This window comes from Cannabis sativa, chromosome 1 (assembly GCF_029168945.1).
Source record: "Cannabis sativa cultivar Pink pepper isolate KNU-18-1 chromosome 1, ASM2916894v1, whole genome shotgun sequence".
Lineage (NCBI taxonomy): Eukaryota > Viridiplantae > Streptophyta > Magnoliopsida > Rosales > Cannabaceae > Cannabis > Cannabis sativa.
In genome coordinates this window covers 854,268-869,073 of record NC_083601.1, presented here as the reverse complement: position 1 = coordinate 869,073, position 14,806 = coordinate 854,268, and the positions used below count along the sequence as shown (strand labels likewise).

Sequence of the window (14,806 nt, the reverse complement as noted above, 5' to 3'; positions counted from 1 at the left end):
GTCATGAACAGTATCAAGCCATTTGGCTTTGGAGTTTACCAGCGCCTTCCCAAAGATGAGGAGACACCTAACCACAACTATAATGGTTTTAGAGCTTGGAGCCAAACCCACCTTATGTCAGGAGCCATGTTGCCACTGCAAGACTATTTTATTAATTTCTTGGTTTTTGTTTACCCTTTACCATTTCATCCGTCAAGCTTACCGCCTTCTCTCAGGCCTCTTTATTTTTTATGCTGCTAGGGGTTGGGCCGCCCCCAAACCTACTAAAATAATATATTTTTACGAACTTCTCTCTGTCCCCAAGAAGGAGGACAAATTTAAAGAAGATTTTTATCAATTACAAGCTCACCCAACCAATGAGACCCGGGTACCTTTTAATTCTCAAAAGAATATTAAGGAATATCGTCGCAAGTTTTTCTTTTCTTCAGGGTTTAAGGCTTTTGAGCGTTTATACCTATTAACGGACTGGGCCAAGACTCCACTAATGCATCGAACAGCCCCCACCCAACTCTTCCTAAATCATGCCAAAGTGTTTGTCGGCTATAAGAGGGAGGAACTGAATGTTGGGGAGTTGGTGATGATTGCCAACTACTGCAAGGAAAAATTGATCCTAGAGTGTCAGTCAGTTGAGGACTTTAATTTGTCCAAGGTGACCTGCCCCAACACCCAAAATCCCTGGGAATGAGAAGATGCTCAGGGCCTATATTATCGCAACCGTCGAAGACAAATACAATAAGTACAAATTTAAAAAAGAACAGGAACTCCATTATGCTCACCTCCAAAGCGCTTCTGGGTGGTCTAGTCAGGAAAAGGTAGGAAAGGACGTAACACAGCTAGGCCCAAATTCCCTTTTCTTGTTCCCAACACTGAGACCCCTGGAGCCAGTACCTCTAGTGCCCGTAAGTCTCCTTTGAACTTTCACTTTGATCCCTCAGCCCAAGATTATTCTCACTTACGGTCGGTGGGTTTTAACATGAGGTTGTATAGGTTTTAGATGCTCCATATTTGATGGGGCAATAATGCAAAAGGTTTTTATTTTTCAAATTTGAGTAGTTTCTTGGGCTGGTGTCAAATGGGTTTTGGTCCTCCCGTTCCTATTCTCTTGGATCATACTTGCTACATGACCTCAAGTTCGTTTATTCATTTAGATAGTTATTTAGGAGATCTTGTTCAATGTGGATATTACTGCATGAAATTTATTCAAGAGCTCATGACTGTGCCGAATCTTACACGTCACTTGGGCACTAAGGTATATACAATTATTTGGTAACTTATTATTTTAAGTACTTTTTATTAATTTATGATTAACTTAAAGAATTCTTCTCTTTCTTTTATAGTATAACATTAATACCCCATACACACCCGACGAAATCAATATACTTCAGGATAAATGGGGGGAATTCATTCAGTTCGAGCTCACTAAACCAACGAAACATTGAAGCTTTGGAACTTTCTGTAGGATATATTTTTGTTATTTTAATTAGTTCTAGTATAAACATAGTACTTTGTTATACTAACTGATATCAGTATAAGTACTTTGTGAAGTTGATGTTTTTATAGTATAAGTATTTTAGTATTTAATTTTTGTTGATATTTTTGTCTTAAATTTGAGATGTTACAATACAGATGGGAAATTTGACAAATAATAGTAATTTTCACCCTGCTAATAATATTGTGTCGTTTTAAAACGACACTAAAAAACCTGAAAAATACTAAAAAATCATAAATAAGTTTTTTGGTGTCATTTTATGACCCCACACTAAAGCACCTTTAAGTATCGGTTATAAAATGAGACTAAAATTCAATGGTGTCGATTTAAAATCGGCACTAAAAGAAAAAAAAAAAACATAAATGTATACTTTAAGTGTCGGTTATAAAACGAGACCAATACTCAATGGTGTCTTTTTTACAACCGACACCAATAATTGACTTTTTGTCACTGTAGAATAGGTGTCGGTTCTATGAACCGACACTAAAAGTATAAGTATCAGTTTAAAATTGACACCAAAAGTGTGTTTTGTAGTAGTGAGTATAATGGTAAGAGGAGTTATTTTGTGGTTAGGTGATGTGCGAACACTTAGAGCTTCCTCGTTTGTAAATGTAGAGTGTATGGCATGTTATGAGGACATTGACTACTGTACATTATAAATATAATTTTTCATTTCAGTGTTAAGAGTAGTTGACTCTATTGTGAATTTACTGAACTTATTTATCACAGTCATATCTTTCTCTCGAAAGTTGAGGAGTATTATTGCTCCATTAATGGTGATGACATTTCATATGTAGTGACAAAGTTGTGGAATCCTCTATTAGTATCATAACACACACTTACAAACAACATTTCAATGACTACACTGACACAACTTACCTAAACGTACGTACTAAGAAGTCATTTCTTGTTTGGATTATTAGAAGCCAAAGATGTATTTGATTAATGGGAGTCATTGTTTTCATATATGATAGACATGTTAAGGATTGCTATTATGGGTTGTTGAATACATGCATATTCTAGATAACTCTTTGATGTTGTGTACACATTTGTTGATGCGAGCCAATGACATAGTCTTGGTGCTATGATTGAGTAGATCCAAATCAGTAGTTATTGCTGTGTTATATGAATCTGAGATGTCTCATTATGTATTATATTTGTATCTCATCGATACAATATGATGGATAATTAGTTTTATAGATATTAGTGTTTTTTGAGATTTCTGTGTGTTGACACGATTGCTTAGTGAGCACATATTGATCTTATTATGTAGTCCAAGTGAGAGAATGTTAGAATATTTTATATCGACTTACATAATTAAGCTTTGCTCACACAATGTTGATATTAACACATGTGGATAGCTATATGTATAGTATAATGCCAATTATATATGTAATTAAGACTATAATGGAATGGTCGGTTTTATTAACTGCATTTTTAATTGATGGTATGCTTAGAGAGAAAGGTGGCCGCGGTTGCTCTTTATTGGTTTCTCTCTTACAAGTCACTCCTAATATATTGAGCTTCCATTGATTATATTATAGATTCATAAAGTCATATAGCTCACGTATGCATAGCTATGGAGGTATGTTTTAATTAATTGTTGATACTCTAGATAAATACTTTGATCTTCCATTCTAAAATAAAATGCTTATATGTGTTTTAGTAAGTAATTTTTATCAAATCACTCATGACTCATCTAGTGCGCGTTTACTAAACTCTAATTGGAATCAGAATAATCAATGGGAGAAATGTATCGGTTTAAAATAGAGAATAATCGGAAACAATATTTTATTATGATGTTTACTAAACTATCCGGAAAGAAAACTAGAATCATATTATTTTGTTTACATAACTAGGAAAGGTAATCAGAATGCTTTAATAATTTGACAAAATTGTCATTATTAGAACATGTAATTATTTTTCTGTTTATAGATTTTAAAGGGGTAGATTTGTCTTTTTATTTTTAATTAATAAAATTAAAATTTAAATAAATTAAGGAAAGGTAAAAGCTTTCCCTGTAAAAATGGGGAGAGAACATTTCCCTTTGTTTTAAACAATTATATGAGAATCAATACCATACCATTTTTTTTTTTGAAAGGAAAATAATAATTTTATTAACCAACAATCTCAGTTACAAGACAATGTAACAAATCGGTAGGAACAGACTCCATACCAAAAAGACAATCAGGAAATAATATAGAAGCTCGTGCAAAGTTGTGAGCTACCACATTAGCTGATCGTTTAACAAAGAAAATAGAAACATGCTTTAATTCCGAGGAGAGTCGTTTACACTCATCAATGATTTGTCCAAACAAAGATAACATTTTAGTTGAACTTCGAATTGCTTGAACCACCATGAGACAATCTGTTTCAATGCTAGCTTGCTGCCAGTTTTTCTGCTTAATCCAACTCAAGGCTTCTCAGACCCCGATTGCTTCAGCGATTTCCGGAGTAGCAGCCCCTTGGAAGTGTTCAGTTCGGCCTTCGATTAGGAAACCGTGATGGTCGCGAGCTACCATACCGATCCCGTGGCTGGTTCCATCTTCAAAAAGAGCAGCGTCAACATTGATCTTGATACTATTTTCACTTGGAGCGGACCATTGCTCAACCCCATCACCCGTCTGAAAACCAGACCATGATGACTCAATGAGAGTGCTTTGAGCATTTGTCCATTGATCAAGATAACCTCTAGCTAACACTACAATTCCGTCAGCATTTACCACCTTTTTTTGCCAAACAAAATCATTTCGTGTACTCCAAATCGCCCAACAAAGTGTTGCAATTAGACATCTTTTACTTGAATCGGCACCAGTAAAAACCCGAATGCACCAGTCAAGAAAAAGAGTGATATCGGGGGTGATATTTGTACCAATCCCAACCCGATCCCAAACCGGTTTTATGTGTGAGCAAGTGACCAAGGCATGTAATATAGTCTCTTCTTCCTCTCTACAAATCGGGCAGAGAGAGTTAACATTAACTCTCTTTGTTTGCAGCATACAAAGAGTAGGAAGGCAGTTCTTACCCGCACGCCATAGAGTATTCTTCACTTTTGGAGGGATTTTTAGACGCCACATAGTAGTCCAGAAAGTTGATGCAGCATCTACATCATTATCCCATCTTCCATTAACTTGTTGGAGGAGCTTGTAGGCACTTTTGACTGAGTATATACCCGAAGCTTCATATGCCCATGTCAATGTATCTTTAGCAGCCGATTGTTGCAAGGGAATTTGCACTATCAATCTTCTATCTCTTTCCTCAAATAAATCTTCTAAAATTTCCATATCCCAACCTGTGTCATTCATCTTCATTAGGCTATGGACTTTAGCATCAATTAAACTAGGATGAGAAGTAGAGACATAAGGATTATCAGAGCAAGGCAGCCATGGTTCGTGAAGAACATTGATTTCGGTTCCATCCCCTACACACCAACGAAGCCCTTTCCTTACAAGTTGTTGAGCTTCCCATACACTACGCCAAACAAAACTAGGATTGTTACCTAGAGAGGCATCAAGATAAGAGTTGTTGGGGTAGTAGCGAGCCTTAAAAATCTTGGCCACGAGAGAGTCGGGTTGCACTAGGAGTCGCCAACCTTGCTTGCCAAGAAGAGACAAGTTAAAGTCACGAAGGTGACGAAAACCCATACCCCCTTGTTTCTTGTGAGTACATAATCGGTCCCAAGAAAGCCAATGGATCCCTTTCCCTGACTTGTTAGAAGATTGCCACCAAAACTTTGTCATAATTTTCTCCATTTCTCGAGTAATGTCGATTGGAATTAGGAACACGCTCATAGCATAGCTTGGTAGAGACTGAGCCACGGTTTTTATTAAAATCTCCTTTCCTGCCCGAGAAAGGAATTTTGTTTCCCAACCTTCAATTCGTTTTCGAACACGCTCTTTTAAGTAACCAAAAACAGCTGTCTTGTTGCGAGATATAGTGCTGGGAAGTCCAAGATATAGACTATTCGTCCCTGCTATAGTCATGCCGAGTCTTTGGCTAATATTGTTACGAGTTGCCAAAGTTGTGTTAGTGCTGAAGAAAATAGAAGACTTAGAATAGTTAACTTTCTGACCTGAAGCCTCTTCAAATTTACTCAACACCTCTTGTACTCTTGTAATTTCTTCCATAGTTGCCTTACAATAAAGATAACTGTCATCCGCAAATAACATATGCGATATCCGGGGGGCACCATTTGCAACTTTGCAACCATGTAGTAAACCACGTGCTTCGTATCTTCTAAGGATCGCTGAAAGGCCCTCAGCACATAGGATAAAAAGATAGGGTGATAATGGATCTCCCTGTCTAATGCCTCTTGAAGGAATGATGGGGCCAATTTCGTGTTTACCATGAATCACTGTATAGCACGCTGAAGAAACACATTTCACTAGACGCCTGGTCCACCAGTTTTCAAAGCCTAGCTTACGGAGCATGGCTTCAAGGAAATTCCATTCTATTCTGTCGTAGGCTTTGCTCATGTCAAGCTTTAACGCCATGAAACCATCTTTCCCTTTCCGCTTTCTCTTCAAATAATGTAAGACTTCAAAAGAAATAAGCACATTATCTGAAATGAGTCTACCTGGTATGAAGGCGCTTTGATTCTCCGACACCACTCTGTCCATGAAAGGCTTCATGCGATTAACCACAACCTTAGTTATGATTTTATAGGACACATTACACAGAGCTATTGGCCGAAGTTGGGTCATGTTCTCGGGCTTCTTGTTCTTCGGGATTAGGACAATGTTAGCATCACCGCAGCCCTCTTCAAACTCACCAGTAGCAAGAAAATTGTGAACCATTTGAGTTACATCCTTGCCTACAATTGACCAACTTTTTTGTTAAAAAGCTGGTGTCATTCCGTCTGGGCCTGGGCTTTTGTCGGGGTGCATTTGAAACACTGCTCTTTTGACCTCTTCTTCTGTAACTGGTTGGCGGAATTCTTCATGAGCTATTTCAGGAATGGAGGTGTTGACACAATCAATGATCTCTTGAAAAGTACCTCCTGCCGATTGGAAAAGACTATTAAAGTAACTAGTAATTTCCATTGGTAATCCATTCTCCCAATCTACCCAATTACCATGGCCATCTTGCAATCGATCAATCTGATTATGCCTTTTTCGAGTAGTAGCTGTTTTGTGGAAATAGCTACTGTTTTGATCCCCCTCTTTCAACCATAACTGTTTTGAACGTTGTTTCCAGAAAGCTTCTCTTTGGTCAAGCACTTTAAACAATTATTTTTTTACTTCACTATATCTCTGAACCGAGTGAGAATCTCTCTTGTTTTTCAGGTTGGCAAGTTCAACTTTACACTTTCTAATTCTCAGTTTAAAACTACCTGTGATTTCTTTTCCCCATGGACCAAGCACATCGGCACACTTCTTTATTTTTGTTGCTAAATTATTGTCGACTGAAGCAGCCCAGCAGTCTCGGATAATCTCAAAGCACAACGGCTCTTTGAACCAGGCATTTTCAAATTTAAAGGTACGGCCAGGAGTGAATTGTTGAACAATGTCGGGTTCCAATAGAATTGGGCAATGGTCAGAAGATGATAATTCTAAATTAGTGAGAACAGCAAGAGGAAAAACCTGGGAAAAAATTGGGTTGATCAACGCTCTGTCAAGCCGCACCTCGACCCAGTTTTGAGTGCCTCGGCCTTTCTCCCATGTGAATGGATAACCCGTCAATTCCATGTCTTGTAAATTACAGTCCGTCAATGCTTGTTGGAAACCAGTTATCAACTGGTGCGGGTAACGTCGACCTCCTCTTTTATCTTCTTGTCTCATCACATTGTTTAAGTCCCCGATTACACACCATGGGAGATTAGAGTCTCTTGATAGGAATCGAAGGAGATCCCAAGTTAAATGCCTTCTGTTTCGAACTGGTTCCCCATAGACCCCCGTTAGCCTCCACTCGTCTCTCTCTGGCGAAGAAACTATGATGTCGATATGGTTAGTTGAGTAACCAAGCAGTCGACCCTCTGTTTGAAAACGCCAGAGCATAGCCAAGCCCCCAGCACTTCCTTGGGCTTCCACAATGAACATTCCTTCAAAGCCCAAAGCACGGCCCACTCTTTGCATTTTACTTTTGTCACTTTTTGTTTCACAAAGAAAAATAAAATTGGGTTTCTTTTGAGACACAATCTCCTTAAGGAATCGAAAAGCCCGCTGGTTCCCAAGCCCACGGCAATTCCAACTTAACACATTCATAATTCCTGGCGGGTCTGTGATCCAGAACCCGCCCCAAACAAGTTTTTTGTACTACCATTTGCTTCAGCGTCCATATCCACATCTATTAAATCGGTAGGCCCAGTGGTATTTTCCACATTTGTCCCATGTCCCACGTTTTCCATAACCAAAAGCCCACTTTGATTGGCAAAACCCATTCTCCTTCTCTTATTTTCTATAATAAGAAGAGCCTCCTCATTATTAATTAGATTTGCCATATCAGTTCCCCCTTCTTCAGTTTGAAATTGCTCCTTTCCCACACTTTCCTTATTCGGCCTCTCATTCAATAGTGGGAAATCCTCTTCCATATTTCTTGTAGCTTGATTGGCTGCACTGATTGATTTATTTTGATTGAATCCCACATTTTGTGCTTGATTTATTCCATGTTGACCGTACCCTGATTTGCTGCTTTGTTTGGCTGTCGAAGATACAGCATTAATGGAATTGGATACAGTAGAGTGGTCGGAGGAAGAAGCACCGCCGGTCTTCGTGGCAATTCCTGGTTTCAACCATCTCGCACCAGCAGCGTAATTCCTTCGTCTCGGGGGTGCTTTCATCTCTAGGCCATAAGGCTTATCTAACTGATCATAGGGAGTATCAAAGAGACGATCGCAAAACCTCTCGGAGTGTCCAAGAACTCCACAGATGAAGCAGAAGGTTGGAAGGTCCTCGTACTTGAACAGAGCGTGGCAACTTAATCCTCCCTGTTTAATCAATTTCTTTTTCCTTTTTAGTGGCTGAGTGACATTGATTTTTACCCGAATCCGCAGATAGTCCCTCCATACACCAACAAAGTTGTTAGGATCCGATTTGACATATTCCCCAAGATAATTACCCAGTCCCCGAATCACTGTTTCCGACATAAAACCCGTTGTCAAATTGTGAAGCTGTACCCAGAAATCAATTCGATTAAGTGGTACTGATCTGGGATTTTTGCCTTGTTTGAGTCGCTCAAATAACAAAGGAACTCGGTCAAAAGTCCATGGGCTTCCTTCCTTAACTCGTTCAATGTCCACTTCATGGTAAAATTGAAACAAATACAAATTGTTTTCTAATTCTTTCACATACATTCCTCTCCCCGGTTGCCATAGTTGTGCCATTTTATTTTGCATCGCTTGAAAATCAATCGATCTGTGGGTGAGAAAACGTCCCACCAAACACCATCTATCGTCTATCTCAAAGGCCTCATCATGTTCCCCTTCAAAGAGTAATCCTTCTTCCTCATCTTCTTCAATGTTCAGGGCTGCATATTGGTCTTCCAAGTTGGAATCGGTATTCATTTTTCAGGACAACAGACACAAAAGCTAGACAGTAGTATAGCCAATAGAATCAATTAAAAGACCACCAATACTAGAATAACTTCTTTGATCGACACAGTACACAAATAAACATAAACCAGCAAGTACATTCATACACTCAGACCAGAGAAAATCAAACACTCATACCATGTCATACGACAAGACTAGTCGTGAAATTTTTACAACAACGGAAAATGCATACCATACCATTAATTCCCATTTCCTTTAAGTAAACATGCCATATACCCTAGCTTAATCATTAAAATGTTCGGAGTCAAATTTCATTATTCATGGAAAATGATTCTATTTTTCTATGAATTTTAAATTTTACCAATTTTTTTTTTCTTAATCCAATATATCTAGATATAGTTTTATTTTTCTTATATGTAGGTACCAAAAACAAGATATTCTCCAAGTTATGGACTTCCCTACCATATGCATACATGGTAGCTACACTAACACATATTAAACAATAACCATTATAACCATTATTAATTATTGTATGAGATACAATATAAATTACGTATAAAAATCCAAATTACAAAAATCAAACTTTTAGATACAGAGATCGTATCCAAGAAGCCGTACGTACCCGTAGAGAAGTGAGTACGTACGTAGAATAAGTATATACGTGCACATACATATATAGGAAGGATATCAAGACACAACTATATTATGAACTTATCAAAATCTCATCATGACAATATTTATATATATTGATCATGATCATGCATAACCACAGTAGCCATTATCACAAGCAACTCCAGCCTTGCATTTCTTCCCACACTTTCCACAATTGTGTTTATTAAACAAAACTTTGGTGCATTTCCCATTACAGCAACGGTCCTCAAACTTGCACTTGTGGCCACATCTACCACAGTTGTTACGGTCTCCAAGGACGTTACGACAATGCGTTTTGCAGCAATACAGAATGCTCTTCCCTTTGTTAGCCGGGACTCCATTGCATATGTTGTACGTCTTGGGGTCACAGTGCGTGCCTTTCTTTATGATGTAGCTCGCCAAGAATCGACTACTACTCCTAATCCCGACGTTTGTGGCCGGCGTTTGCCCCGCCACCTTGTCCAGGACGTAAAACTCTTCATCTTTGTCGTCTTCATCGTCTTCATTGTCATTGCGGTTCTCATCTTTTTCAGCATATTGATGATCGGAAGTGTTAGTATTTGATGATACTGTTGAAATATTTTCTATTGATGATGATGATGAAACTTGAGAGTTTTGGGATGTGGATAGTAGAAGTAGTGAGGCGATTATTAGGAAGAGAATGGTTGAGATTTTGATAAGGAAATTATTAATGGCCATTGTGCTCAATCTCTTCAACTTCTTAGACTTAAGTGTAAGCTAAGGGAGATTTAAATAAGGGTGATTTAAAATGCAAGTTTTGTAATCATTAAATTTCCATATAATGAGGGAGAAATTTGCCTCCTTAAATATGAAAATGTGCCCAGGTTTGTGAAAGCGTGAAGCTAGAAAACTAATGCAGTTACTTATTTGTAGCCAAGATTCTCGGTTGGGTCCATAAAATGTTATTATGTGCTTAATTGACTTTAATTTAGCTAAGTCAATGTAATAATATAACTAGCTAGAACTATAGTTAGCTAACATGGCTCTGAATCTCATATTATTGTTTTTCTTTTCTTTTATCTAGAATAAGTATTAATTAATGAGCTTATATTGTTTTAAATATATCTATTTATGTATACTACCATGTACTACTACTGCATTATAAGAGTAAAAAGAAATGAAAGCTAGGTATAGATGCATCCTCTAAATATTGACATTATTAATTTATTCACAAAACTATATATTTGACATTTCATACTACTATTTATATGGACATATATAGCTGTACATCCAAATAAATCTAAAGTATGAAAATTCCACTTACAGTTCTCTACTTTCCAGAAACTGACACCCCCACACAAGGGGATAAAAGAAAACATTAAAAAAGAAGATTCGAATAAGCACCAACTTGCATATACACATGAATCAATAAGTAAAACAGTGTCACATTATATTAATTCATATTTTACATTAGATCTTATTCTTACCAAAAAAAGTAAAGAGCTTTTTCTTGGAATAGAAAAATGTAGCTTAGATTTTAAGGGGGGTGAAGTTCATATGCTACCGTACGTGACAAATTCATATAATTAAACAAAGTAATTATATTTAATTGATTGGTCCAAGGAGGAGAGGAAAGGAGTGATCGCAGTACATACACGTGTGAGTGATCTTATTTCAAGGCGAGAAAAGCGTTAAGATCACCGGCTTGTCATGTTACTCAACCAGGCCACAGCCCACATATCACCAGGCAACACGTGTCTTTCGGCTTGTTTCAATGGACGAAGCTAGTTTATGTGTGTATGTACGTGTGTTCGTCAGCACATAAATGTGGACAGTTGACTCTTCTTCTACACGTGCTTTTATGTTGACTTTGGGCTTTTTTTCCTCAATTCAATTCCTACCTCACCACAAAATCCAACCGAGATTATGCTTATGTTGCCTCAATTATCTTAGCTTTTAATGCCATTTTATTTGTTCAAAATAATTAAAAGACATGGGTAGTGTTAGAGTATAGCCCTTAAAATATGGGAGATTAAAATATGAGAGACTTATATAGTAGACTATGGTAGACATTTATAAATAAAATATGAAGCATATATAAATTGTGTACAAAGTGCGGAATTAATTGAACATATGTCCATTATGAACAATGAATCGAAATACCTCTTGTTATTGATTCTTTGAGCTTCAATCCTACACGAGCTTTGAATCTGCAAAAGAAAAAGAAACTAATTAGTATGGATAATTAAGCTTCTAAACTCTCTCTACTCTCTTTATATAAATTTATTATGTTTCACAGAATGAGTAGTGAGTTTGGGGACTGAGACCCTATATTATATAGGTGAGACCTTCTATCAAGGCCTCTCCCACAATTAATTGTTAGAATATTTTGACAATTAATTTAGAAAATTAAATCAGAAAATTAAATATTTAGTAAATCGTAATCTGACCATATAGAGAATATCAACTAATTACTTATGACCAAATTTAATGAATAAAAAAAATATTCATTATATTATATACACGGATAAAATCTTTAATTAATTTTATACTTAATATATAAAATATTCTAATATTTTGCCACTTAGTTAGCATTTAGATTTATCTTTTAAACCTAATGTTCATCATTACATAATAAACATATGAATCATAGCCATAAATCCTCATTATTTGGCCAGTATTATCTTTTATGTATTACGATATATTTATTACATAACTATGTGTGACAATGTACTTAAGCGAATAAGCCAAAAACCTTATGTTGATTCTGGTCCTCTTACGATAATTTTGTCAGATGAAATCAAGGTGCACATAAATATGAGAAAATATCGAAATTAGAGTTTCATTGAATAATTTTAGTTGTACAACCAAAAGCTATATATGGGTAACTGATCCCATATCTACTTTACAATCCTTGAATTTGTATTGTGACATGCCTTTAGTGATATACGATCACACAATTCAATATTGCGTGGTTAATGAACACTTATCACGCTTCTATAAGGTTAAATTCTTAATGTCGATATGCTAGCTTCGACCAATACTCTTATAATTCTTAGCCATAAATACTGTAGCTAAATTTATCACAAAACTTTTTTAATGGCTTGAAATATAATTCTGAACCATAGGCCTTGTATGAAACTCTATAATACACCATACGAGATGTATCCTCAAAATAATAAATGAGTCTGACTATTCTATAATAGAAATAACAATTAAGGTTCTTCACAATACAACTTACTGGTAATCTTAAGGATGTAATCAAATGTTAATTTACATGAATCAACATAGCCAGTGAAGTACGTTAGAATTTAATTGGTAACTATATTTCCAGAATGTTATAATTCATCTTAATAAAATATGTATGAATATAATATTTAGTATCTTAAAGATATCTCATCAATTTGTATGAAAATAAAGTGGTCTTAACTTTAGTTATTCTAGTTCTACTTAACAATTCTGAAACAAATGCAATGCAAAGTCTTATTCAGACTCTTAGACATACATTAGGCTTCTAAAAATAAAAGTTTATGGATGTTCTTAATTTATTCTCATTCCAAATCATTTCACAGATGTTGAATTTATCAAACTAGCTTAAAGATAAAAGTAATAACATGAGATGAATAATGCGTAATTTTAATTAAACACAGATATTATGGCTACTCTCAAATTAATTAAAATTATATATATTATTTATATTCTTTAGCTCAAAATAATAATTTGAGATATGAATTATTTCACCTTATATATGAAATATTTATCATCATTTGCAAATGACATATTGTCTATGTATAAAAAAAATATTACTCCCACTAACATTTTGGTATGTAATTAATTCCATAATGCTCTTTTCAAACCTTAAAAAAAAGAAGATATAATGAAATACCAATTGTGAAAAATTTATTTTAGTCTATAGGTAGGCTTTAAAAGCTTGCATGTGTTCACCACCATCAGAGGAAAATCTTGTTCGTTTTATGGTACTAAATCAGGTACGCAATGACAGAATTTGTGTATCTGATTATCATTGTACCATAGTCCCAATAGATCTTCAGATGTATAAACATTTAATCTAAACATAAATAATAAGAAAAGAATGTATACCTCTTGATAACTATCAGGGTATCCTTGAAACTTTTCGTAAGTTGAATCATTTTGGTTTGAGTAGAAACTCACACAAGAGATAGTGTGGGCTATTAGGATAAAGTGTTAATTTGTTCTTTATAAATTCTCAATACATAAGCAAGAACTATTTGAGAGAGAAAAATAGTTTTTCTTTTCTCCTTGGTATTTCAAAAGTAGTAGTGAAAAATCATCTTCTGATTTCTCAAATTTAATTCCCCATTAATTAAATCATATTCGATTATTTAAATAAATATCTATAACCTAATTCGGTTACTGATATTTCAGAAGATGAAATCTCTCAACCACTTGAGAGTTAATATCTCAACTAACTTTGAGGGAATATCTCAACCAACCTGAAATATCTTTAACCACTTTTTAAATTCAAATATTTATCTAATTGAATTAACTACTTAATTAATTAACTCCAAAAGACAAAACCAATAGCGACACCCTACTATAGGGTAGGCGCCTACCTTGTCTCAATTAAGACAAGGATAGTATATTTTGTCCTGACAACTTTTGTCTCAACAATTCTTGTCTTGATAAATTTTTTCTTAACAACTTTTATCTTTTCTCTATTTAATTAATTTGAAAAAATTAGTTATTTATTACAAAAACAAATAATTACTATTTTGGCAATTCAAAATAGATATTTTTTCGAATAACATTATCTAACTCTTTATCCCTTCTCTTGACAGTGTATTAAGGTAGCGATTCGGGGACCATGGACCAATAATTATAAGCTCCAATAAACTAGATTATTTATTGAGTCTCATCAACTAAATACTAATCCTATTTATTAATTTCATGATTACTCCACTATAAATATGGAATTGCACTCTTAGTAATTATAGAATTATATTTACTGAGTTTTACTGCAATGTCTATTGATATAATTAAGTCAAGTGATTAACCTTCCTTGTGTCGATTCGTAATTAGTTTTGGTCAAAATACTATTTTACCCTTCTAATTACTTCTTTATCCTTTAGAACCGTTAATTCACTAGTGAAAGTATAATGTAGATCCCATCTAAAATTGTGCACAACTTTTAAATCCCATAATTAACACTTAAAGGGAACCAGCATTTGATCTAT

General features: G+C 35.3%; 3 protein-coding genes across 3 annotated transcripts; all 3 read right to left on the bottom strand.

Moving 5' to 3' along the window:
* Nucleotides 1-3,912: 3,912 nt before the first annotated feature.
* LOC133030761 (uncharacterized) lies at nucleotides 3,913-6,285 on the bottom strand. The gene has a single exon (XM_061103609.1). The coding sequence runs from the start codon at nucleotides 6,283-6,285 to the stop codon at nucleotides 3,913-3,915; it is 2,373 nt and encodes a 790-aa protein (XP_060959592.1).
* A 1,403-nt stretch (nucleotides 6,286-7,688) lies between these two features.
* LOC115706250 (uncharacterized) lies at nucleotides 7,689-8,990 on the bottom strand. The gene has a single exon (XM_030633837.2). It carries the CDS (start codon nucleotides 8,988-8,990, stop codon nucleotides 7,689-7,691), a length of 1,302 nt encoding a protein of 433 aa, XP_030489697.2.
* A 503-nt stretch (nucleotides 8,991-9,493) lies between these two features.
* On the bottom strand, nucleotides 9,494-10,529 carry LOC115703833 (protein GRIM REAPER). Its single transcript, XM_030631064.2, has one exon. The coding sequence runs from the start codon at nucleotides 10,326-10,328 to the stop codon at nucleotides 9,735-9,737; it is 594 nt and encodes a 197-aa protein (XP_030486924.2). The 5' UTR covers nucleotides 10,329-10,529; the 3' UTR covers nucleotides 9,494-9,734.
* Between the last annotated feature and the right edge of the window lie 4,277 nt (nucleotides 10,530-14,806).

What these genes read in the sequence shown, in the direction of transcription:
- LOC133030761 (XM_061103609.1), bottom strand. Translation starts at nt 6,285, where the DNA reads ATGGTTCACAATTTTCTTGCTACTGGTGAGTTTGAAGAGGGCTGCGGT.
- LOC115706250 (XM_030633837.2), bottom strand. Translation starts at nt 8,990, where the DNA reads ATGAATACCGATTCCAACTTGGAAGACCAATATGCAGCCCTGAACATT.
- LOC115703833 (XM_030631064.2), bottom strand. Translation starts at nt 10,328, where the DNA reads ATGGCCATTAATAATTTCCTTATCAAAATCTCAACCATTCTCTTCCTA.